The sequence below is a fragment of the Myotis brandtii genome, unplaced genomic scaffold (genome assembly GCF_000412655.1).
Source record: "Myotis brandtii unplaced genomic scaffold, ASM41265v1 scaffold23, whole genome shotgun sequence".
In the NCBI taxonomy this organism is placed as follows: Eukaryota; Metazoa; Chordata; class Mammalia; order Chiroptera; family Vespertilionidae; genus Myotis; species Myotis brandtii.
The window spans coordinates 3,342,709-3,368,573 of NW_005358649.1; the positions used below are offsets into that span (position 1 = coordinate 3,342,709).

The following is a 25,865-nucleotide window of genomic DNA, read 5'->3' on the forward strand; positions in this document are numbered from 1 at the left end:
GGTCTACCCTGACCTCGGGGAGCCTTAGAGCTTTAGGCAAGCCAGGATAGACGATGGGAAAGGTCATGGGTGCTGGGAGAAGGGGAACTTCAATTTCAGCTGTCTGGAGGGAATCCACATTTAGGGTTCTTAGTCTAGCTCAGTGATGGTGAACCTATGACACGCGTGTCAGAGGTGACACGCGAACTCATTTTTTTGGTTGATTTTTCTTTGTTAAATGGCATTTAAATATATAAAATAAATATCAAAAGTATAAGTCTTTGTTTTACTATGGTTGCAAATATCAAAAAATTTCTACATGTGACACGGCACCAGAGTTAAGTTAGGGTTTTTCAAAATGCTGACACTCCGAGCTCAAAAGGTTCGCCATCACTGGTCTAGCTATTGTCCCAAGCAACAAAGTCCCCCAGTCAAACCAGCCCACAAAACCAGAGCATAACCACCAGGCAACAGTGTAGTCACACACTCAGTGCCTCCGGGCATGCTGTTCCTCCATTGGAGAGTGCTCTCTGAAGGGCTTTCCCCAGCAAAGCATCCGTTTTTCTTCTGCTGCCAATAAAAATCCCCAGCACTGTTCTTTCTCCTTCGCTTCCTTCGATTGCTTCTGACAGAGTTTGCCAGTTAGCTGAGGTCAGGATTTCCTTTTTACAAACAACCTGCTTTCAGTCAGTGGGGCCAAAGGTTTCCTAAATTACAAACCCTTTCATTTCTTCGGCTACAAGTTCTCCTGTCAGTTTGTATCATGGCACAGAATGGAAAGAAATGGAAACATGCTGAGAGACACCGAAAGAAAGGAGAACTTTTACTAAATTTCTCCTTCGGGCTGTCAAAAAACTATCCTGAGCGGGTGGACAGGACTGTTCCGGCTGCAGCTTTTGTGGCTGCGTATAGGGTGGGCACATTTTGGAGGCTGGAAAGAAATTTCTTCCAGGTCTGTAGTAAATGAACGTACAATACCCATGGCATTGTCTCTGCATTCTGTTGAATCAGTGGCCTCCTTTATATCCATTGGAATTGGGAAACACCCATGTCATATTCAGATGTTTTGAAAAGCAGACTTAAAAAGTTGTTGCAAAATGTAGGTGTGTCTGACATTTGTAAATGCTGATTGGAAGATAAATTTTAAACCAAGCTCTGGAAGGATGACAGAATTGAAAAAGCAGTCAGGCATCACTGGGCATCTGTGCTAACGGTGGACAGGATGCCAAATACCTTGGTGTGTGGTGACAGAGCAGGGGCCACCCCAGCTTCTCTGACCTGAGCGCTCAGTGATTCAGTTGGGGTCTTGACTCGAACTTATTTGGTGTGACCTCTTGGGCAAAGCATTTAACCCGAGTTTTGTAATGTGTAAAATGAAAGGGGCTCAACTAGACAGTACTCAGACCTAACATTTGAAGTCAATCTCAGTGTAGAAAGGTGTCAGACTGGGTGCTGATGCAGGAGCCTGTTCCTAGCCTCTTCTTTCTCTTTCTTCCATCAAGGTGGGGTGGGGCATCACGCTCATGTATAATGAAAGCATGTGTAATACAAACTCATGTGTAATACAAGCTCATGCATAACTTCATTGAGCCTGAAGTCAGGACAGACAGTTACAGTGCTTGCCCCGTGGCTGGCAAGCCCCTCGGCCCGCACTGTGTGCTCCAGTCCCACGTCCCATGGTGTCTTTCTCGTCTTCCCTGCTCCACTCCTTCCCACTCCAAGCCTCTCTCATGCTCTCCCCACCTCTTGCTCTGCTAAAGCCGACTTCAGCCTCAGGTCTCAGCTCGGGCACCAGCTCTTCAGGGAAGCATTTTTCCTGCCTGCCCCATTGGTGATGCTCATTTAAGCTTGTTTTATCGCTGTAATTAATTCTTTGTTATTTGCCACTGCCCCTATCCTTGAGGTCTTGAACTAGACTCTTTTGTATCTTGTTTCCTGGGCTAGGACAGAACAATGCAGTGAGCTTATAAGTAGCCTGTGCAGTCAAGGAGCTGGGTCTTTAATTGGGGAGAAAAAATGTATGTGAATACTTAGCCAGCACAATAATAGGCAATATTCACTAATATGCCAAGCAGAGTCCCAAGCACGGTATACGTATTAACTTAGTCATAATAATGCCCTAATGTAGATATTGTTATGCCCGTTTTACAAACAAGGAAATGAGGGCACAGAAGTTAAGTAACTTGGTTAGCTAAGTCAGGGAAGCTGGGATCAGAACCCAGTCAGTCTGCCTGCAGAGGCCAGGCTCTTAACCACTAGGCCACACTATCGATCTCACAGTGGTAGTGAGAGTCCTTCCTTTGGCGGTGTCCACATTCTTCTAGTGTCTCACCTCTTCCCGCCTCCCCCCTCCCCAATCCAACCCATTAGCAAGTCCTGTCATCGCTGTCACTCAAAATAAGCCCAGATTTTCATTTCCCCATCCTAATCTGAACCTGGCCATTGCTCGCCTGGGCTGATAGCTCGTTTTCCCCACCTCTCTTGCCCTCTATAGCCCCTTGTTTACCCAACAGCCCTGAGAAAACTCCTCAGTGGCCTCCCATTCCCTTTGGAATAACACCCAAAGCCGTAGTGTGACCTCAGGGTTTCCCCAGTCTCCATTCCTTTCCCAAGTCACCTCTTCTTGTCACATGGGCATGAGTTTTACTCCCAGCGCACACTAAATGAAAGTATTTTCCCCTGAGGACCTTTGCCTATATGCTCTGCCCCTGAACTTAACATGTCGCCTACTTCTTAGCATTTTGTCTCAGTTCAAACATCTGGTCTCTGTTCATCGTTTCCAAGGAAGCTTATGCACTGTCACTTACCCATATCCCTTGTTTTAATTTTCCATAAGGAGCGTTTCCTAGTGAATGTGTCTTATTCATTAAATCATTTCTTGTGTGTTCCCACCTGCTCCAATGTCAACACCATCCTCAGGATCAGGGACCGGCTACCTTCAGCTCCTAGGACAATGCCCTCGTGGTGGGGACCCCGTGAGTCTTTATTGAAAGGAATCATAGGACTTGCCTATAAGACTCTAGATGTGGGTGGGAGAAGTTCAAGAGAAGGAACTCACACGGTGCGCCATGATGGAAAAGAATGCTCTGCAAGGGGGAGGGCACTGGAGCTTGACCTGGTTTGGGTAGTTTGAGGGTGGAGAGTCATTGCTGGCAATGGGGAGTGCTCTAAGCCTGCAGTCACCAACCAGTGGACTGCTGTTCTAAGCAGAGATAAGGCTTATGGGTTGTTTGGTCTATTAAAGGGCCCAGTTAATGTGCATTGAAGGTTTGCTCAGAATAATAATGTGAGAGAATGTCAGGAAAAAAAGTAGACTGTATTTGGCAACTCTAGAATGTCAGGTAGAGAAATCGGGGCTCTAATCTATGCTCAAAAGGGAGCCTAAACATTTTGGCCAGGAGATAGCGTGCTTTAGAAAATTCATCTTTTGAGGGTATGTCCTCCATTTTGTCCATATCCATACTTTCTTCACCCAATACCTAAACATCCCTCCACTGCCTGCCCTTGCCTCTTTAAAGACTTTCTCCAAGTATTTTTCATCTTCAGGAGTTCTGAGCATGCTCAGACCCTTCATCACGCCTCCCTCTTGTCCTGCTGCATGCGTGTGAAAAATGTACATCGTGGGCCTGGTAAATGGCTCAGATAACTGCATGTTGGATTTTCACGTGTTTGCATGTTGTGTGTCTAAGATGAAATCCCAGGAGGAAGCAAGTTGTGCTGGTTTATAGCTCTCTGTCCATGAGTAACCTGGCCAACTTTTAGAAGTATATCTTGTGGGCATTCTTTTTGATAAAACTGCTTTATATTGCTGTCCCTCCGGTGCGTAAGTGGCTACATCTATGCTCTATCATTCAAGATCTTTAATGTTGAATTCTGTTCTGTGGTAGATACATTTTGAGCGAGGGTCTGGCTTATAGACTTTTGGAGGAAGGAAAGAGCTTTTCCATTCATCTGTTCTTACGGTGAACAAAGAACCAGCTGTGACCCTTCCAGATTAGTCTCCTCAGGGACTGATGAAGCCGTTACTAGAATTGCTTCATACAACTTCTTTTGTCGGACTATGAGCATTGCAATGCAACCAGGTCCTGCTATTTCTTGTAACCAGGAGATAAAGAAGAAAATACTGACAATCAAGGAGCTTACAGTACTTCACAAATCAATTTTATTAATTTAAACACAAAATTAATGAAGAAGAATTCTGTACACAACTGTGGACACAACACACCTTTATACAATAAGGCCAAGATAAACTTTGTCTTTTCAATCTGCGGAGTACAAAAACATAAAATGAAAAGATTAAAAATTGTCAAATTCTGTTTGCTCCAAGCAAAAAACAAACAAAAAACAACCCCAAACAATTATTAAATAATTTGGAGAATTTTCAACTGACTAATTCTAGCAGCAACATGAAGAAAGGGATAGGGTAGCTCTTTAGATACTTTGGGTCTTAGCTGGTGTTTACCCAACCCAATATAATATTAAAGGAAATTCATCCAAAAAGTAATTTCATGACAATAGAAGGCTTTATAGATAAGAGGAACTAGTGCTCAAAGTAATCCCTTTTGGAGAAACATTTTGTATGGTACAACAAAGATGACAATGTTTATTTCCCAGATTTGTCATGTAATATGTAAGACAGGTGAAGAGAAATATTATTTCTTGGTGATGATGACTGCCACGTCCACTGCCAGCAATGAACTTTCCTGGGAGGGTGGGTGGAGAGTAGGAAAGCAGAGGGAACATGAATGTAGAGAGTAATGCAAAGTTTTGCTAATTTCCAGATGTGTGGTGATGTCCTCCTTTATCTAAACAAGGAAATGCAGACATGATCATCTAAGCACATGAAAACTTTGCTAGTCTCCAGTTCATGAACCGTTTCATTAATAAAATATATCTATCATCCACATATTTTATGTGGGAAGAAGCATTTGAATAATCATTTTTTTTCTGAGTACTTACATATAATACATTAGTCTTTGAAAATGAAAAAGTGAGGTTCTAAGAGGATTTTTTATTCAAATGATTAAAGACACTGCTGTATTATTTTACCAAGGCCTTCCTCACAGCACACACAAAACAATGAACTGATTGGGGGAGGGGAGATTTGGAAAATGAAATCCTATTGACACTTGACATCCATGCTTTTGGTCTTGACAACATTATCTAAAAAAACAAACAAAAACCTATTATCTACATATTTATACCCAGTACACTTCGCTAAGGCCCTGCACACGAATCTGTGCATGTACTGCCTCATACTTCTATCAAGGCATTGCTGCCTTTCAATATTTTCTAAACAATATGTAAAAGAATCATCCATTATTACAAATTTACACCAAAAATTCTTTCTGTACATGATTGTCTCAGTGATGTACATATTATACGTTTAAATTAGACATACTTTAAACTACTTTGCAATGTGCTAAAATTCAAAGTCCTTGCTGTGTCATGAGGCCAAGGCCTTTAATTGCTTATTTCTTAGGCTACTCATAGTCTCTTCAATTATTGGATGCCCACAAAGTCTGTTCGAGGGAACTGAATGGTACTCGGATTATACCTCAATAAAGCTGTTTTTTAAAAAGTCTGTTCATAAATAAGTAGAGGTGTGCAGATTACCCTGGGTATGAGACACCGAAAAGTAAACCTTCTTTGTAAGAACATCCCCCACTGGTGTTCAGGAAACATTTCCGTCTTCATTGTGCAATCAAGTTGCCGTATTGGAGAAGCTGTTTATGTCACATTGAAGATGCTAAAGACTCAGGCATCTGCAGGTCCTTTCTTCACAGGTTTGAACCATGTAGTTAACCATGTAGTTAATGTGGCGAAGACACGTTACATTGTACTAGAACATTCTCATGGCTTCTTTTCATTGGATTCACAGTACTCGAGGCAACAGCTGTTTGAAGAAATAGACGTGCGTGGGCCTTCATTTACCACGAGGGCAGAGGTGAAGGCCGACAGCAGCTGGGCGTCACCACGCTGAAATCGGTAAGTTCGCTAGTCTGGCACCGACAGGGACTCAGGCCTGCTGGGTTCGTTCATTCCTGGTCACAGGGCAGTTACGCGGTTTCAAAGTGCTATGTGGTGGTTACAGGTACTCCAGTTCCAAGGCGTGGTGGAGGGCCATGAGGTCCGAGTGGCTGGAGATCCTCCAGAAGGGCATGGCGTGCTGGGGAAGGGCAGACACGGGTGAGGACAGACCAGGCTCCCAGCCCCAGCCCCAGCCCCAGCCCTGAAACCTGCCTTTGCAGTCCACTCCAGTGCTCCTCCCCCCGCACTGCCAGCTAAGATCTTAACATCACAGCTGCTTAAGCCAAAAATCCAAACTGAATGCTCCCCTAAGAACACTGGGCTGCATTTTAAAATGTGAGATTTCTTGAGTAGATCTACACCGTGACTTGAACGCAAATTTCAAACGTAGATAAAACAGTAGCTATGACTGAAACTTTGTCAAAAACCATTGCCTTGGGAAATATGTATTCAGTGGATATTTAATGCTGAAGGTCTAAGAAGTTTTCCTCAGTGGGTAGTATTTTATAAAGCTTCATTTTAGTCATGTAAGAAGCAACTTTTTTTCATTTATTTCTATTAGGCATTCTTTGCTTGACATTAAAATGGTTTTACCACTTGGGAAAACCTTAAAAGAACATTTTTAAAGGTTTGTTTTTTTAAAAAAAATATATTTCATTGATTTTTTTATAGAGAGGAAGGGAGAGGAATAGAGAGTTAGAAACATCTCTTAGACTAGAAAAACAGGCTGTACTATTTTGCATTCATCCATTCATGAATGTTTTGAATTTGCAGGCATGGTGTACCAGTGGTCGGCAAACTGCGGCTCGCGAGCCACATGCAGCTCTTTGGCCCCTTGAGTGTGGCTCTTCCACAAAATACCAACTTCTGCGCATGGGCCAGGAAGTCTCAATCGCACTGTACGTGCGCGCCCGCACGTGGTATTTTGTGGAAGAGCCACACTCAAGGGGCCAAAGAGCCACATGTGGCTCGCGAGCCGCAGTTTGCCGACCACGGGTGTAGACGATGCCCCTGGCCCACCCTATCACAGCCTGTGGGTGAGTAGCAGAAATGTACACTAATCATGAGTGGGCACCTATGTATTATAATAGGAGTAGGAGGGGCCAAGCCCCTTTGCCAGGGGAACTGGGAAACACCTGATAAGAGGAGGTAACAGCTGAGCAAGGTCTGAAATGACAACCACTAAGAAGAGTTTTTTAATGGCTGTTTGTATTGGGGGGTAGAGGATAAAGGAGAAATTCACTATTAGGATACTGGCTGTGGGAGAGAGAAATATATGGTTAGTGACATGATTGGCTGCAGGAGCCAAATGACGCAAGGCCTCCTGAACCAAGGAGTTGATTAATGATAATGATAGTTACAATTTATTGAGTATGGTGTCAGGCATGGTCCTAGCACTGGTCACAGACTCTCCCATGTAAGCCTCTCTATTATCACTACTTTACTGATGAAAAACGGAGGCTTAAGGAAGGAACAGAGAGGAGACGTGAATAGCAGCTGGTAAGGAGTGAACCCAAGTTTCATACAAGGTCTGGTCCGCACCTGAGGCCTACATGCTGTAATGCCTCCTAACTATTCTGTGGCCTTTATATTCAGCAGTAAAAACACACACACTCCTTCCCATGCTCTGTTTGGTAAGGGACACTGAAAAATCTGGATTGGGTTTGAAAAATGTTGACTCAAAACTTTCCTTATTTTTCTCTTATTAGAATAGAAATCCATGCATATTGCAAAATATTTGTAAAATGTAGAACTATACAAAGAAAATCACTTCTAATCCTACTACCCAGATAACCTTCATCAATGTACCCACTCATATTTGAAATAGTGCAGATGCAGTAGTACAGGCATACCTCGTTTAATTGCACTTCACAGATGTTGCATGTTTCACAAGTTGAAGACAAGATACTAACTTTATTGCAGTGGTCTGGATCTGAATGTGCAATATCTCCGAGGTATGCCTGTGGGTACCATTCAGCATCCTGTTCATTTTACTACCTAAGCCCATTTCTGATACATCACTTTTAAGGATAATCATTCACTCATTATTGAAAAAAAAACTACAAGTATTCAAATGTACACAGTGTTCTTTTAAATTTAACCATCTACTTAGTATCTATTTTAATATTCCTTTTTAGTTAATAATTAACTTGTTTTTCTTAATTTTTGTATAATTTGTCAGAGATTCCCTGCGCAGCTGAATAATGGGAGTTATAGAGTAGTTCTATTGCTCTTATGCCCCAGGATGTAACAGAGGCTGCTAAAGGTGCTTCAGAGAGCCATCCAGAAATGTTCAGGGCAACTGTCTTTATAAATACATATAAAAGTACTTGTGGAATGCTTTTTTTTCCAGAGCATGTTCAGTAAATTATTTTTGCATGCCAATTATCTGAAGTTAGACTTGTTCCTCACAGACAACAATACAAACTAGAAAGCTATTGGTGCTCTCAGAAGCATGTCATGCAGAACACAATGATTGGCAAAGAAATTGAAAAGGAAACTGAAAAAAATACCCGGCTAATTTTTGGTACATGGTTAATGTATAAATTGAGCATTTAATTCCATAGTAAACAAAGGACCTGGACAATGGCTATGTGTTTTTTCTTTATGGGTTGAGGAGGTAATGTCAGCCTTGAGCACATTTAATTTAAACTGTTTTACTTTTAGACCATATTAAAAACATGTTATGGAAGGAAGGTGAGATTATCTGCAAAGATCCCTGCATTGCCTTGTTTAAAGCCATCAGGACTTCAATGACAGTAGTCTTCCTATGTAGAGCATGTCAAGCAGCACCCTGAAACATGTTCAAATGATGCAATATGCCTGTGGTATGTTACAGACAACTCATCACAGTGCAGTAGTAACAGGGTCATTCGAGCAAAAGTGTAAAAGTTTCTACAACAATAAGTGGCAAACCTTAGGTGTATGTGAAAGAGAACAGGCCGTCTCTGGGGACACTCCCAATGTGAGGACAGCAGCTCCATTATCAGCAGTGCTGCATAACATGATAGGTAATGATCTCAGCTATAATCAGGTGTTCCACTCTCTCTAAAATATGTACACTTACTATAACGGGACTGATAAGAAGATGACTGATCTCAGGGGCTCAAACTCATGTTATTTTCCCTAACTAGGCACATACTGATGTGAAGATTTTATGGATCTAAAGGAGATTCCCAGGACAAGGAAGTCCAAGGTAAATAATTTTTTTCTGTACTAGTGTTTAGCCTGGAACAAATATTTCTTATATAAAGTCAGATATAGTGCCATGGTGGGAGAAGGAGGTGCTAGAACAGCGGTTCTCAACCTGTGGGTCACGACCATTGGAAAACACATATAGCACATCAGATATTTACATTACGATTCATAACAGTAGCAAAATTACAGTTATGAAGTAGCAACAAAAATAATTTTATGGTTGGGGGTCACCACAACATGAGGAACTGTATTAAAGGGTCGCGGCATTAGGAAGGTTGAGAACCACTGTGCTAGAATGAGGAGATGATACCATACTCTCAAATCTGACTTTAGTCATGTGACTTTGAATTATGACATAGTTTCCTTGGAAGTTGTCTATTTATCTGTAAAATGAGGGTTTAGGAAAAATGACTCGGGGTTGTTTCTAGGTTTAATAAAGTCTATGACCTATATAAGTACTATAGCTACAGAAGATGTTTAATATATAATATGTACATGATATATGCCCTCATTGACAAGAACCAGCAGGCAAGCCATATCTACTAAAACTATTTCATTATAATGTAAGGTAGTGTAGGATTAAGGGTCAAAATGATCTAGCCAGAGCAATCAGGCAAGAAATAAAAGGCATCAGAATTGGAAAAGAAGTAAAACTGTCTATTTTTAATGACATAAATTTATAGAGCATTTAGAAAATCCTAAGGACTCCACTAAAAACCTATTAGATCTAATCAATAAATTCAGTAAAGTTGCAGGATACAAACATGCTAGCATTTATACATACTAATAACAAATTATTTGAAGAAATAAAGAAAATGATCCCATTTAGTGTCAAAAACAATAAAATACTAATTTAACCAAGGAGGTGAAAGATCTCCACACTGAAAACATTGAAATATTGATAAAAGAAATAAAAGACACAAATAAATGGAAAGGTATCCTGTGTTCATGGATTGAAATAATTAATATTGTTAAAATGTTGATACTACCAAAATTCATCTGCAATACCAACCAAGATTCCAACGGCATTTTATAGACATAGAAAAAAAATTCTAAAATTTATATGGAACCACAAAAGATCTGAATGGCCAAAGTAAATCTGAGAAAACAAAATGGGAGGCATCACTCCCTGATTATAAAAATATTATGGTACTGGCATAAAAAAAACCCACATAGACCAATGAAATAGAATAGAGAATCCAGAAATAAACCCATGCATATATGATCAACTAATATTTGACCAGCAAGCCAAGAATACTAAATGGAGAAAAGACAGTATCTTCAGTAAATGATGCTGGGAAAATTGGCATTTTGCATGCAAAAGAATGAAACTAGACTCCCATCTTGCATCACTGACAAAAAATAACTTGAAATGGATCAAAGACTTAACTGTAAGACTAGAAACCATAAATCTAGAAGAAACCATTTCTGTTAAAAGGTTGACATTCAACATATTTAACGAACTCATACAATTCAATAATCCAATTAACAAATGGGCAGAGGACCTAATAGACATTTTTCCAAATAAGACATACATATGGCCAACCAGGTGCATGAAAAGGTGTTAACATCACTATTCACCAAGGAAATGCAAATCAAAACCACAATTGGCTGTTACCTCATGCCTGTTAGAACAACTATCATCAAAAAGACAAGGAATAACAAGTGCTTGTGAGGATGTAGAGAATAAAAACCCTGTGCACTCTTGGTGGAAATATAAGTTGGTATAGCCATAATGGAAAACAGTCTGGAGGTTCCTCAAAAGGCTAAAAATAGAACTAGCACATGATCCAGCAATTCCACCTCTGGGTATATATCCAAAGGAAATAAAAACACTATGTTAAAGATATATTTGCACCCTCACATTCTTAGCAGCATTATTTACAATAGCCAAAACATGGAAACAACCTAAGAGTCTACTGATGGATGAATGGATAAGGAAGATGTGGTATGCATATTCAATAAAATATTATCCAGCCATAATAATGAAGGAAATCCTGCTATTTTTGATAATATAGACATTGAGGACATTATGCTAGACACAATATTGGTTCTCTGACTTATTTTATCTCATTTATGCATGGAATCTTACAAAAACAAAAAATAAAAAACACTCCCCACCCCAAACTCAGAGAAAAAGAGATCAAATTTATGGTTACCAGAGGGGAGTTGGATAAAGGTGGTCAAACGATACCAATTTCCAGTTATAAGGTATTTAAGTACTCAGGTTGTAATGTACAACATGGTGACTATAGTTAACACTGCTGTACGGTAGATTTGAAAGTTACAAGAGTAGATTCCTCAGAGTTCTCATCACAAGGAAAAAAAATCTTTTAAAAAATATATGTGTGGTAATGGATTTTAACAAACTTATGGTAATTTCATAATATGTTTATCAAGTAATTATGCTGTTCACCTTAAATTTATACTGTGCTATATGTCAATTATATTTCAACAAAACAAAAAAGTAAAATAATAGACTCAGAGAGAGGAGAACTCAGTTGTAAGCTGGAAAGGGTAAGTTGGGTCTACATTGAATTTGAAGAACGGGCTAAGTTGGTTAAGGAAATGGTGTGTTCATGATAAAGACTAATAAATATTTTTCCAGGTAGAAGTACTTGGAATATCTAGCTGGGAAGGGTGGCTGGCTGCCAGGAGAGAAACTAGGCAGAAGGACAGTGGCAATGGATAGAAGATACAGTGAAGAGAGAATTCACATGACAGGAATGAGGTAGAGAGCACTGGAAAATATCTGAGTGGGTGAACTGGTTTGGGAATGCATTTGCTGGTATTCAGCTGGGATGGCATGGGATACCTAAATGCCACTAAGTATCTAGGGTCCTGGAACTAAAAACAGAGCTGATCACAAATCTCAATAGAAATGACAGCTGAAACTGTGATGTGTATACAAAGTAGAACATGTTTTGGGGTCATTAAAACAAAAATATTTCCTGAACAATGGGAAAAGAGTGACACATCCTTCCTGCTCCTCTTGCTTACACATTCCCAAATTCCCTTATGCCACCTTTCCTCTTCACCTGGTATTTTGCATTTATCCCTGCTGGTTATATGTAAAACCAACAACACAAAAACCTGGGTGCACGGACACTCGCATGTAATTGAATTTTGCTGAATTAAACTTAAGTACACATGCTCTTTGGCCCAAGTATTGGAATTTATCTCATAGAGACACTTGCCCATGAACAAACTAAATGAAAACTGTTCACTATAGAACTGTTTATAGAAGTTAATGCTGGAAACCACCTAAATGCTCAGCCACAGGGGACTCAAATTATAGCACATCCACACAATGGAATAGTGGCGCAGCAAATTTGAGAGTTAGAGATGCAGAACTCCAGATATTAATAGGGAATGACTGCCAGTATATATTATGTGAAAAAAGGTGTATACTTACCATTTGTATTACAAAAGAAACATATCTGTGCTTTCATCTAAGATCAGAAACAAGACAAAGATACTCACCCTTGCTACTTTTATTCAAGATAGTATTGGAAGTCTTAACCTTAGCAATCCAAGAAGAAAAAGAAAGAAAAGGCATCCAAATTGGAAAGAGGAAGTAAAAATTGTTGATGACAATATTGAAAACCCTAAAGACTCCAAAAAATACTGTTAGAACAAATAAATGAATTCAGTGAATTTATGGGATACAGAAATCTGTTGTATTTCTATACATTAAGAATGAACTACTGAGAAAATAATTCCATTTACAATTACATCAAAAAAGTACCTAAGAATACATTTAACCAAGGAAATGAAAGACCTGTACTCTGAAAACTATAAGACATTGATGAAAGTGTAGATGATACATATATAAAATGGAAGAAAATCTTGTACTCACGGATTGGAAGAATTAATATCATTAAAATGTCCATACCACCAAAAGCAATCTACAGATTCAATGCAATCTCTCTCAAAATACCAATAGTGGCAATGGAGTTGGGACAATGGATAGAAGTGGGTAAATGACTTCATATTTTTTTCAGATGCAATGCAATCCCTCTCAAAATACCAATAGTATTTTTTTTTTCACAGAACTAGAACAAGTAACCTTGAAATTTATGTGGAACCACAGAAGACCCCAAATAGTTAAAACAGTCTTGAAAAAGAACATCAGAGGCATCCTGGTTTCAAACTATACCCCAGAGCTCTAATAATCCAAACACTATGGTATTGGTGCAAAAACAGATACACAAATCAAAGGAACAGAATAGAGCCCAGAAATAAACCCATGCTTATAAGGTCAATTAATCTACAACAGAGGAAGCAAGGACATACAATGAAGAAAAGACATCTCTTCAATAAATGTCATTGGGAAAACTAGACAGCTACATGCAAAAAAAAAAAAAAGCAACTGGACCACTTTCTTACCCCACATACAAAAATAAAAAATAAACTCAAAATGGATTTGAGTGTTGTTAGACTAGAAACTATAATACTCTTAGGAAAAAAAATACTAAAGAGCTTAAGCACAGTTAAGGAAACCATTAACAAAACAAAATGACAACCCACTGAATGGGAGATTTAAAAATAATATATCTGATAAGAAGTTAATATCTAAATTATTTAAAGAACTTATATAACTCAACGTCAAAAAACAAACAATCTGATTAAAAAATGGATAGAGGACCTGAATACACATTTTCCATATAAGACATACAGATGGCCAACAGACACATGAAAAGATGCTCAATGTCACTCATCATCAGGGAAATGCAAATCAAAACCAAATGAGGTATCACTTCAGATTGGCTATTATAAAAAAGACAACAAATACCCAAGTTACAAGTGTTAGTGAGAATGTGGAAAAAACTCTGTGCATTGCTGGTGGGATAGCTATCCACTATGGGAAACAGTATGATGGTTCCTCAAAAAGAACATGTGACCCAGCAATTCCACTGCTGGTTACCTACCCACAGAAAATGAAAAAGCAATCTACAGATTCACTGCAATCCCTCTCAAAATACCAATAGTGGCAAAAATCTGTACACCTTACCTTCACACTAATTTGGAAGATATTTGCATTCCTATGTTCATTGTAGCATTATTCATAATAGCCAAAATATGGAAGGAACCTAAGTGTTTATTAATAGACAAGTGGATAGAGAAAATGTGGTGTACACTGGGGAATGTTAGTCATAAAAATGAAAAAGAATGAAATTTTGCCATTTGCATCAACATAAATGGACCTAGAGCAGTGGTCGGCAAACTGCGGCTCGCGAGCCACATGCGGCTCTTTGGCCCCTTGAGTGTGGCTCTTCCACAAAATACCGACTTCTGCGCATGGACCACAAAGTTTCAATTGCATTGTACATGCGCGCCCGCACATGGTATTTTGTATTACGTTAAATGAAATCAAAGGACAAGTACTGTATGATGTCACTTATGTGTGAAATCTAAAATACCAAAACAAATGAATAAACAAAGCAAAATGGAAACCCAGTCCTAGATACAGAGAATAAACTGATAGTTTCCAGAGGGGATGGGGATGAGAAGATGGGTGAAAAAACAGAAGGGTAATAAGAGATATAAACTTCCAGTTATAAATAAGTCATGTGGATGTAATGTACAGCAAAGGGAATATAGTCAATATTATTGCAATAAATTTGTACAGTAACAGATACTAGATTTATCACTATGATTATAAGGTATGGACATGTTGAATCACTATGTCATACACCTGAAACTCATGCAATATGTCAATTATACTTTAATAAATAAAAAGTCACTGCATTAAAAAAAATACCTGGCATATTGTATGTGCTCATTAAGTACTAGTGGATGAATGGCTTTAGAATAATAAATTCATATACTCAGTGTTAGTAAGCCCTGTTTCATTGAAATAAAACTAGAAGCAGAAATTTGCATTAAAAATGTTATAGTTTTCACAAAAGCAGCTCTATCTTTCTCCTGAATAAGCTTAGGATCAAGCATTAGTTTCTCAGCTTCATCTTGGATTTCAGCAAGTTTGATAGTGTACATTTGAAATGGACACCTTTTGATGAAGCCTTCATCATTAGGCAGAATAATGGTTGCTTGCCATTTTCCTCCTGGTTTTGTTCACAAGAGATTTATTTTAAGTAGTTCTCCGATTAGTAAAATAAATGTAGTTGTGTTGTTATAAAACAAGGCCACTTTTACTCTAGGAATGCAAACTGCTTTCATTGTGCAGGAGACTATTACATTTTGATCTTTTTAAAAATCATACATATGCCTAATTATTTTCACTCGAGGTATGTTGTATTAGGGAAACAAACAAAATATGGTAAAAAAAGAAATCCTGGCAGATTTTGACAATAAAGGACACATGTCAAAGAAAGATATCCACAGGTAGATAGCTCCTCACATGCTCTCTGCACTGTCTTTTAAGAGGTGCTCCCAGAAATGCCTGCAAGAGATTTCTGTAGAATAATGTTGCTCTTTTAAATAAACAAAGGTATTTCTAACCTTTTTCTCTCTGAAGGTGTGCTTTCTGATGGTAAAAATGATAGAATTAGATGAAATTGCTGATGAAAGCCCGGGAACTCATTTGGCAAATAGAACAAAGATGACAGAGCACAGACTTCAATAATCCATAACAAACAGGCAACTGGCCACTACTGACTGGTCTTCATTTCTGGGCTTTAAAAAAGTAACTAGATACCTCGAGCAGAAGAACATTATTTAGGGAGATGAAAGGCATCTTACAGGGGGAAAGAGTGTTGTACAGATTTTCAAGAGGATATAGGAAGCTAAGAGAGACAAGCTAAATGGTTAAAATCAATTCAGAAGAAATGCAAAATCGTTTGATTTTGCAAAAACATTTTAGTGCACAAATGTGCGGAACTTCACTGATTCACTTGATTTTAATTAATCTAAAATGCTCATGAACTAAATTATATATCAGAATGATTTTAAAATTTTTAGTCATAAATGTAACATTGGGGGAGAGTGCTAAATTGTTCTACCTCTGAAAAAGAATGAAACAAACATTACACACTTTAATAGAGGCATGGAAGAGAGATTAACCAAAGAACATATATGCATAACCCATGAACACAGACAACAGTGTGGGGTGTAGGTTGGATGGGGGGAACCATCTGAAATACTGTAAACAATAAATAAAAAAAGTAAAATTCTGACATTTAAATGTGAAAAGAAAAAAGCATGAAAATTCCTTTTTGTAAGTGAAATCATACTTAAGCTATGTAAATAAAGTTTATAATTTGAAAGAACTTTGTGCTAAATCTCACAACTAGTATTGGCTTCAAATACCTGTTTGGCCCCTTTCTAACTGTGTGAACTTGGCCAAGTTATTTACCTTCCTGTGCCTTGGTTTTCTCATCTATAAATTGGGTCCTTCGTCATCAAATTATTGTAAGGTTTTAATAAATAATGAATAGGAAGTGCATAAAAGAGGGACTGGGACATAAGGGCTTTACAATTTATAGTAATTATAATTAGTTACCATTATGAGCATTAATCCATCAATAGTCTGGATAACTTTCTTTTAGCTTGAATTTTTATATATATTTGTAAAATGGGATATTGATGAATTTTAGTTACCCACCCCCAAATTAAATAATTCCCAAGTTAAATACTAACTATTCTCTATTTCTGTGCAGAATTCCACTTTAAAGATACTCAATTCTTAGATCTTTGCCTCTTATGCACAAACTTTAAATTTAAATACTAGTTAAACTGAAAAGGGCAGGCAGAATATAAGAAAGAAATGACCAGCTTGTCTCTCTGGATGATAGATTGATAATATCAGAATCTTATGCAAGATTATTAGGAATCTGAACCTTCTGAAAAATCTGTACACTTTACATTCACACATACACAATCTTTTAACCCCTGGCCAGGTTCCCACACTGGGAGGCTTCAGGGTACAAGGAGTTTGTTCGAAATAGATGCTATTGGACTCTTATCACATACACTCATCCCACGGATTCAAAACAGGAAGTTGAAGCGAGGAGTCCTCACTCACAGTAAAAAATTCAAAGAGCATGTTCTTTATAGGCAGCTGCTTCATTCTTCCCGGTATAGGTGTGTGTGTCCCAAATATAAATAATAACAAAAGATAAACAGTGGGAATAATTTGAACTGTTCTTCAAAGAGAGCAAATAACCTTAGACCTATTACTACTTTTCATTCTAACATCAAACCAAGAATTCCTTTACTTGGCACGTTGTGTTCACCCACACCAAGCAGCTAACAAACGCTGCTCAGTGAGGTTTAGGAAGGGACTCACCCACAGAAACCTCCACAGGGCCCAAAGGATTTCACTGGTGTTCCTTGCATTTTAAGTTGTCACTTTCATAAGCATCCTTCTGTCTACCACAAGCTAAAAAGCCACATTTTGGCAACCTTCTCCTGAAATGAAAACTTCTTGGTAAATCTAGACAGAGAAAGACTGGTGTGGATGCTGCTTCAGTTCTAACTGCTCAGAGGTGCTAATCCATTCCATGTCCCTCTGGCCACCAGGAGGTCCTGTCTAGGAATGGCACAGAGATTCCAGAGGCTTTCCCAAGTAGAAGACTTGAGTTTGGATTCCCACCAAACATTCTCTCTAACTCTCCAGGGTTGTATTTGGAGTATTCTAAATTGAGTCTGGGAAAGATTTTCATTTATGGAGACAGCACAAAGGGCTAACAGATGTACCTAAGGACCATGGTGGTTGGCCATTGGTAAAGCTGGGATGTAAGAGCTAGTGTTTAAGTGACAAATACTGCTTAGCATCAAGCTCGGCTAGATCTGAAGAGTGTGGGTTCCCACCAGCACTGATCACACGTGGGGAGCATAAAGTCCTGGGCACATTGCGTATATGTAGGCATAAGTGAAATAATCCATTATTTAAGAGTCAGGATCAGCTTCTATGCTTTCACTGAAATTCAGAGGCACTGAAAGTGAATTAAGTCACCTTCAGACTCTATAAGAAGGCTGATCACCTATCATGCTTAATGAGGCACCTATATTCTGGTGACTTTATGTGCCATTTCTGGTATATACTAGAATACTCCAGAAGAACCAAACTGAAGAACTGAATCCCTTATGGATTTCTATGAGTCAGTGTTTGGGGAGGGAAAGAAAACTGTCCTATTGATTAATCTCATATTTAATGCTTTCCAATTTAAGAAATATTTATAGGGTACGACGGTGCCAAGAATTAGGGAGTTGTAAAATATTTTGAAGACAGTCTCAAACAACAAATCAAGCAAAATAATATTCCTAATTTTCTACAGCTCACACTTTACTGCTAACACAGGCATGTAGGCAAATAATAACAATGCCCACCATTTATTGCACACTTCATATATACCCAGCTCTGTCCCATGGTCTTCACACACCTGAACTAAACTATGCCTTAAACCAGCCCAGTCAGCTAGGTGCCATTCTTATTCCCACTTATAGATGAGGAAAGAGAAAGAAAAGAGTTAAGTAACTTGCTCAAAGTCACGGAACTGGTAAACGACAACTCTATAATTCAAACCCAGACTGTCCGGCTCACGAGTCCAAGCTATTTACAACTTCTCCAGTTATGTTATAAGTGAGTGCCACTGTAACCGAGCTCTTACAAACAAGGAAATTAGAAAAAGTGCTACATGAACTGGATTTTGAAAAAGTAAGTAAGATAATGAGAGTAGAGCATTAGAGAAAATATAATTCCATGCTGAGCAGAGGCAACAGCAGGGAAGAAGTGCTGGGCGTGGCCAAAACTGAGCACACCAATGTGACCGAAAGGTAAGGAGCGACAGTGAAAAAGACTGGCAAGCCAGGTTGTTACTATGGAATGTGGTCTCCTTAAAATACACCAATGAGGAAACTTTGCTAAGTTTTACCCTCGAAGGGATGCAGAGGAATGAAAAGAAGTATGAGGGGCACCTGGGCGTCAAGCTCCCTTCCCCATATCTCAAGAGAGGCAAGGTGGCGACTTCATCATCAAAAGAAGGCCTGGACTCCAGGGCAGCAAATAGTATTGCAAGCCAGCCTGGCCTCCTGGTAGAGCCTTTCTGGAGTGATGTTTGGAAGGTTCTCAGGTTGCATCCAGGCTCAGAGAACAAGATTTTGATCACCTGGCAGTGTCTGCCACGGGTGCAGTGGGGGGCATGCTGGCTGAGCACACCGCACGTGCTAGCTGTGTCCTGGATGACAGCTACAGCACGGAGCCTGCTCTGCTCCCAAACATCACACCTAAGTCTACGTTCTGTGAACACCAACTATCCGTGACCCTTGAGCTTGTGTGCGCCCCTCTTCAGAAAACCCACTTCCTGTTTAATTCTGCACGGCCCCCTTTCAGTGCTGATGGTTCAGAACACATCCATAAGCAGTTTCAGAGAAAGAGAATGTGTGTAAGTGACCCAGTTCTGAGCATTTTGAGGACCAGGAAACATTAATGGCAGAAGGTGCACCCCTGGGAACACTCACCTTCTTTGCTCCTTGTTCCTCTTCCACGCCATCGCCTATGACGACGTACACCACTTTTCTTCCAAACCTCTGAATTATCCTCTCGAAACAGCTTTCCTTTCCTAATGAACAAAAATAAATCACGGAACATGTAAAGGTTGGATAACTCAGTGCTATCGCACTTGCACTTTTTATTGACAACACTTTCTTCTTCATGCCTGTGATTCAACCCTCACCTACTTGTGCAAACTAGAAGGAGCTTTTACATGTCGTGGGGTGACACGTGGAACAGCGCACTAAATTAAAAACTGTAAATTAATTCCCCACGTGGTGTCCCATCCCTTGAAATTGACCATTTCAGTACTCTTTTCCCAAGGACTCGTTGATTGCAAAGCAGGTCCTAGTCCATGGCATACAGCATCCGAGGGGAGAAATACTCTTGCAGAAGTATTTTTTTTTATTCTATAAGCTGAGACTAAGCAAAGGCATGTCATTCTGGCAACACATTTTAAATTGATTGTAAAATTGTTTCATGATCTTTTAAACTCCGAAAATCATGTTTGATCCAAAGGCCATCAATAAGGATGGGAAAAAATGGAGAAATCAAACACTATTGAATTCACCCCTTCATTTTCAGGTGGGATTGTATTTGAATTAAAGACCCTCCCCCCAAAAAAGCCTAACATGTTTGCCTGAAATATTCTCATCAACCTGTTTCTGCAATAAATGTCAGGTCATTTGGGGCACTTCAGGGAGATCATGCTTGCCTTACCCAGACATCTCATGTTCAATACAGCCCCTTCCTAGAGGAGAAGCAGGTAAAGGTAACAGAATCCCTTTATCTATCTATTATCTTTCCCATGTCATGACTTGGTTTGGGCTCCCATGGCGGCTGCACTGTCAGCACACCCGGCTCTTAATGCAGCCATTGTTGCTTCTCAGAGAAGAAGCTGGTGCTCCCAGTCCAGGGCTGCCAATGGGGTCATTTTAATGGACAATGGGGCAGTTTATAGTGTTCCACTGTGAATGGCTGAGCGGGGCCTGCGTCTCTTTCAAATAAGGATCAGATATACACGGGAACAAATTGCTTGTTTGCTTAAACAAATGTCTGCTTTATATTTGCATTTTGCACTAAAATATCTCGTTTGCATCTGGCAGAACAAAAATAGGGCCGGCCTTAGTCAAAGATGTCATTTCAATGCTTCTTTAGTCACCCACTAAACTGTGAAATGTTAAATCACTTTAAGAAACAAATACAAAGTACAATTTTCACTGCAAAAATATACAACCCAAAACTTGGGTTGCAGTGAAACTACCTTTTTCTCCTCAGAGGGAAATGTTATCGGGTTTTTTGTCAAGTGTCCTTCGCATGGAAAACTGAGAAGTAAACCCATTGTTTTCTTAAAGGTGAAGCTGTGGTGAACAAAAAAATTCTCACCTATATGCTGTCTCCTACAGGCTTCGTTGTGAATTTGGGGTCATGCAGACATTTTGCCCAATAAAGATTTAAAAATTGAAACTATTAGAAGTTAATTTGAGTTCCTGTCTGGAGTTTTCATTTTGACCAGTGCATTTGCTGTTACAGGAGACACAAGTCATCTTTGCATATGACTTTGACATTGGCCTACAAGGAAAATGCCTAGGTTTTCTCTGCTGGTCCCCATATTATATCTCACTTCATGGCAAAATTAGCATTAACTATAGAAGTTTAGATCTCTACTTTTCTTATTAAAAATATCATAGAAACTTGGGTTTTGAGATAATTTCTACCACCACAAATTCCTTTCATTCTAATTTTTATTCTGTGCTGTAAAATAAAAAAGTTCCAATATGTCAAACAAAATGCCCATTAAAAATACTTACTTGATTGTTATTATCATTTCCTATCACCTAACATTTTTGAAGTATTTGGAATTAAAGTTCAATGTGCATGACGTAATACATTACTTGCTCTTTCTTCTGGGAAGTAAGGCAATATCCCTCTGTCCCATATGCTTCTTAGGAATCTGTTTTGACTTTCATGTGCTGATAAACCTTTACCTTGGACCCCTCTTTACAAAACACAATATGACTCCTCTGTCTTGATACAGAGAGGATAAACACCTGACTTAATGTAAACTGATGGCTATTCTCATGGAACATGAGAACATATAAAATTTTGGTCATATTGGGCTCTGAGAAATCCTATTCTGTTCCTTTCTTTTCTTAAGAATTTTCCAGCATTCTGTTCTTGGCCCTTTTCAGGAGGCATCAGTTATTCTCCAACTCCAACTATGTATTTCCAATGTCACAGAGCTATGTGAATATCACATAGGCTCTTCAAACTCAACATCGATAAGATCAAACCCTTCTCTTTCCAATAAAATCTGATTCCCCATCAGTTAATAGTGTCACTACTGACTCAGTTACCTAAAAGATACCTCTGTTCAGCCTTCTTTAGAGTAAACAACCATTTATTCATAAAGTTCATTCACAAACACTGAGCACCTACTATGTACTGGACTCTAAAGCTACAATGACGAATGAGACAGACAGACTTAACTATCTGGTGGGGAAGTCGGACTATAAACAAATAACTACACAAGTGATTTTTTAGCCGTAATTTAGTAGTGCTTTGAGGAAGAAGTATGAAAAGTGTAGTCAGAGGACAGACGTACAGGCGTTCCATTTTTGCCCCTTTTTCTTAAGAGCTGAGCAGCCAAAAACCACCTTTTTTCCACCTACCAGGATACTTCCCCCCTTCCCCAGGTCTCACTAAAATAATATTCCTCTCATTAGGGTGACATACAAGGCCACTTCTGACTGGACCCAAGTCTACCTTTGCAGCTTCAGCTTCCCATGAACACTGCACCCTAGTCACACAGGACCACTCACAAGTCCCTCAGAAGGGAAAATGTTTTAATGTCTCTGTCTTTTTGCTCTCACAAGACCATCTGTCTAGACAACTCATACTTACTGTTCTATACCCAGCTCAGATACCAGTTCTTCCCTTTAGCTTTCACTGACACTTGTCCTCTGCCCCCTCCTGGGGGGAAGTGAATGTTTCCTCAATGAAGTACAAGTTCAGGCACTTAGTGGAAGGACCTCCTAGGATGTGGAAAGGTGTCTAGACCTTGGAATCAGAGATCTAGTTTGTCCATTTTCTTTACTAGCTATTAACCTGAACGATTTACGTAAGTCTCCAAGCTTTAGTTTCCTGATTTGTAAAATGCAAAGGCTGTGAAGATTGATTTTAATATGTAAAATGCTTAGTAGAGTTCTGGGCTCTAATAAATACTTGATAAATGCTCATTTACATATTTCTTCATCATATTATAGTTAGTTAGCTGCCTGCTTCCCCTGCTAGATAGTGAATTCTCTAAGAACAAGAGCCATGTCTTCTTTTTATCCCACTTGCATTCTGTCTTGGTTTGTATTTTAAGTTTTACTTTAGTTTTCTTTCTCCAATTATGTTTCGTTTTTTGCAAGAACTTATTTTTTTGTATCCCCATAACAAAAATGGGAACTCAATGGTTCACATGTGTTGAATTAAAATAAAGCAAAAAATAGTTCCAGCAATAATAATTTAAATAAAGCTCTTATTAGAATTGTTTAATTTCTACTTTGTATATTTCTATACTACTATTTGTTTTAGCTTATAAGATTTTTTTATGATGTTGCCTAAAGAAAAATAAGATCATCTAGAATTGATGCTAACTTGGCTGTAGCTAAAATGCGTAGGTCTTAATGTTAGCCAGTAAAGTGAAATTTTATGAATAAAACTACACGGGTTATGATTTATATTTCTCTTCATGTCCAAAACCAATTTTGACAATAAAATTGGTTAAATTATTCTTCTAGTTTTTTTGGCATCTAGCATTCTGGAAAAAAAAAGTCTCATTTAATGCCTTTCATTGTTAAAGCCTGAGAAAGAAGAGTCCATTGTGAAACAAAACAAAAGCAGCTCACCTATTTTAGTTGCACTGTAAATATTTTCTATAGGGAATACAATTCCTAATCCATACAGCAGGACTTTCGCCAATGCTGGGATAAGCTGAGTCGTTGTTACTAAAATATTCACACAGTTTGTCCTATGAGAACAGAAAGAACAAAAAAAGACTTGAAAAATAAATCTCCCAAATGAACAAGTGTTAGCACAGCTCATTTCCCAGCAAAAACACCATGAAGGGGCTTGGGGCGAGCTTACCTGGAGTGAATGAGTGTGAGGGCTTTCAGGGCCAATGTCAGCCAGGAGTCCGTCAGGGCTTCGATCTCGGCCCTCAGCTGCAGCCAGGCCTCCCTCTTGGCTGGACCGAGCAGACCTGTGGATTTAAAAGCACATGAACTACTTCCTTACCAGTGTGTCTGTTCCACATTATAAATCATAAACATGTGATGCTGCTACTACTACCACCCTCAAGCTTTACAGTAGACCAAGTCATTTTTCACATACTAGCATTCATTTGACAAGTATTTAGTATTGTAGGAAACATCTATTGAGTGTACATTCCTAGCACCTCTTCTTCTGGTTATAGAAGTCATCTCTTCTCTTTGGGGAGCCTACTCACACCCATTCCTCTAACCATGTAGTTTGGACAGAGCCAACCCTACCCTCTGGCTCCCAGGGTAGGAGCATGACCATGGCTTGGCCAGGGAAAGTCAATCTTGGAACTTTTGCTGAATCCATTGGGAAAGATATTTCTCCACCCAGAGGAAGCACTGGTTGCATATAAAGCTGGATGTACCAGTGGTCATCATTGCCACCTTCTGGGAGGGACTGACCTAGAATGATTCCTGGAGGAAAAACTAGGCAAGAGATTCCTGATGGCATCGTTTGAGCACCTGGAGTTCGCCATGCTGGAAACCAACACCACCCCGACATTTTCATTATTGGGCCACAACATTCCCTTTTGTGCTAAAGCCATTTTGAACCACAATGAAAAGATCCAAACTAATTCAAGAGCACCTACTGCTCAGAGCATCTACTGGGTAGAAAGAGCTTTTTACAAGCCATCTCAAGTCATCTGGGCAAAGACTGTTAATCCCACCTCATTGGAAGGACAACGAAATGTCACAGAGGTCAAGAAACTTACTCCAGATCACACACCTACTATTAACTCATGGAGCCAGGACTAGACTAGACTTGCCAGGGCAGCTGGCTTTATTTAGTCTAGTATTCCTGTCACTAAGTCACAGTGAAATAATCACAGGTCAGACAAAACTGCTCTTTAAAAAGTTATATCAAAAAATCATGACACAAAAGTGTGTGGTGCTCTGAGAATTTTATCTAGGCTGTCTTAACTAACCCAGCGAGATACTGGTGACTGTCACTTGCCTCCGACATTATTTTTGTAGGTGTTGTAGATCTCTTTTACTCGTCGGTAGCGGAAAGCCAACTTTCTCATCCAGTCTACACCGCCGCGCACGCCGGTCGCCAAGCATAAATTAGCGCTGGTGGCTGCAGCAGGGAAGCCATCTGTTCCAAAGTTATATGTGCTATTTAGATGCAAGAAAAGCCCAAAGTTAACCAAAGCAAGTTGATCTTAATTAGCTGAGCAATTACACTATAAAATGGAGTCCATCACATTTCTACGTGCTCACCTTAGGTCTTGCCCATTATCATCTGAAGAGACATCATCTATATGAACTTGGTCACATTCCTAAAATGCAATTAAAACGCTACATGTCATTTTTCAAAAAGCATTTACTTTTTTTTAACCACAGAGTTATTAAAAAAAACCCCAAAACCCACAACTTTAATTGGACTGTTTTCCAACTATCTCAATCAGTAGGTGGCAGTCTTGTTAAATTGGCATTTTTACCTACTTCAGGTCCTCTTCTAATAGAAGAAAAGGGCAGTGTCATTAAGGACTACTGTTATTCGGCTTCAGAAACCACATTTTTGTGTTTAGAAAGGAAAGTGATTGAAAACAATTAGCATATGTGTTCCATAAACCTCAGGTACCTGAGGACACCATGCTGCTCAGAGCTGATTCAGTCAATGCCTTCCCATAACTGAAACCAGACATTTCGGTAAATGAAACATGCTAGAAAAATTAAACCTGATGCTAACTGCCAATGAAATTATGACCTCTGATTGCTGTCGAGCCACACACCAACACAGCCCGGGGCCAGTGTGCTGAGGAGGCCAGACAAAAAAATCTGTTACTGGTTTGCCATTGATTTGAGAGATGTGAGTTTTATTCCTTCTCTCTCTCTCTCTCTCTCTCTCTCTCTCTCTCTCTCTCTCTCTCTCTCTTTCTCTCTCTCTCTCC

At 39.3% G+C, this 25,865-nt stretch overlaps 1 protein-coding gene across 14 annotated transcripts in view; it reads right to left on the bottom strand.

Annotated features, from left to right (window-relative positions):
• Nucleotides 1-4,118: 4,118 nt before the first annotated feature.
• Nucleotides 4,119-25,865, bottom strand: part of EYA1 (EYA transcriptional coactivator and phosphatase 1) — a 288,535-nt gene continuing 266,788 nt past the window's right edge. For all 14 annotated transcript variants that reach the window (XM_014539839.1, XM_014539832.1, XM_014539831.1 and 11 more), the window contains 6 exons: nucleotides 25,192-25,250; nucleotides 24,926-25,086; nucleotides 23,798-23,912; nucleotides 23,560-23,681; nucleotides 19,633-19,733; nucleotides 4,119-6,148 (listed from right to left, as the gene is read on the bottom strand). In XM_014539839.1, the coding sequence (XP_014395325.1) occupies nucleotides 6,068-6,148; nucleotides 19,633-19,733; nucleotides 23,560-23,681; nucleotides 23,798-23,912; nucleotides 24,926-25,086; nucleotides 25,192-25,250 (639 nt within the window). In that variant the 3' untranslated portion in view covers nucleotides 4,119-6,067. The remainder of the gene's footprint in view (nucleotides 6,149-19,632; nucleotides 19,734-23,559; nucleotides 23,682-23,797; nucleotides 23,913-24,925; nucleotides 25,087-25,191; nucleotides 25,251-25,865) is intronic.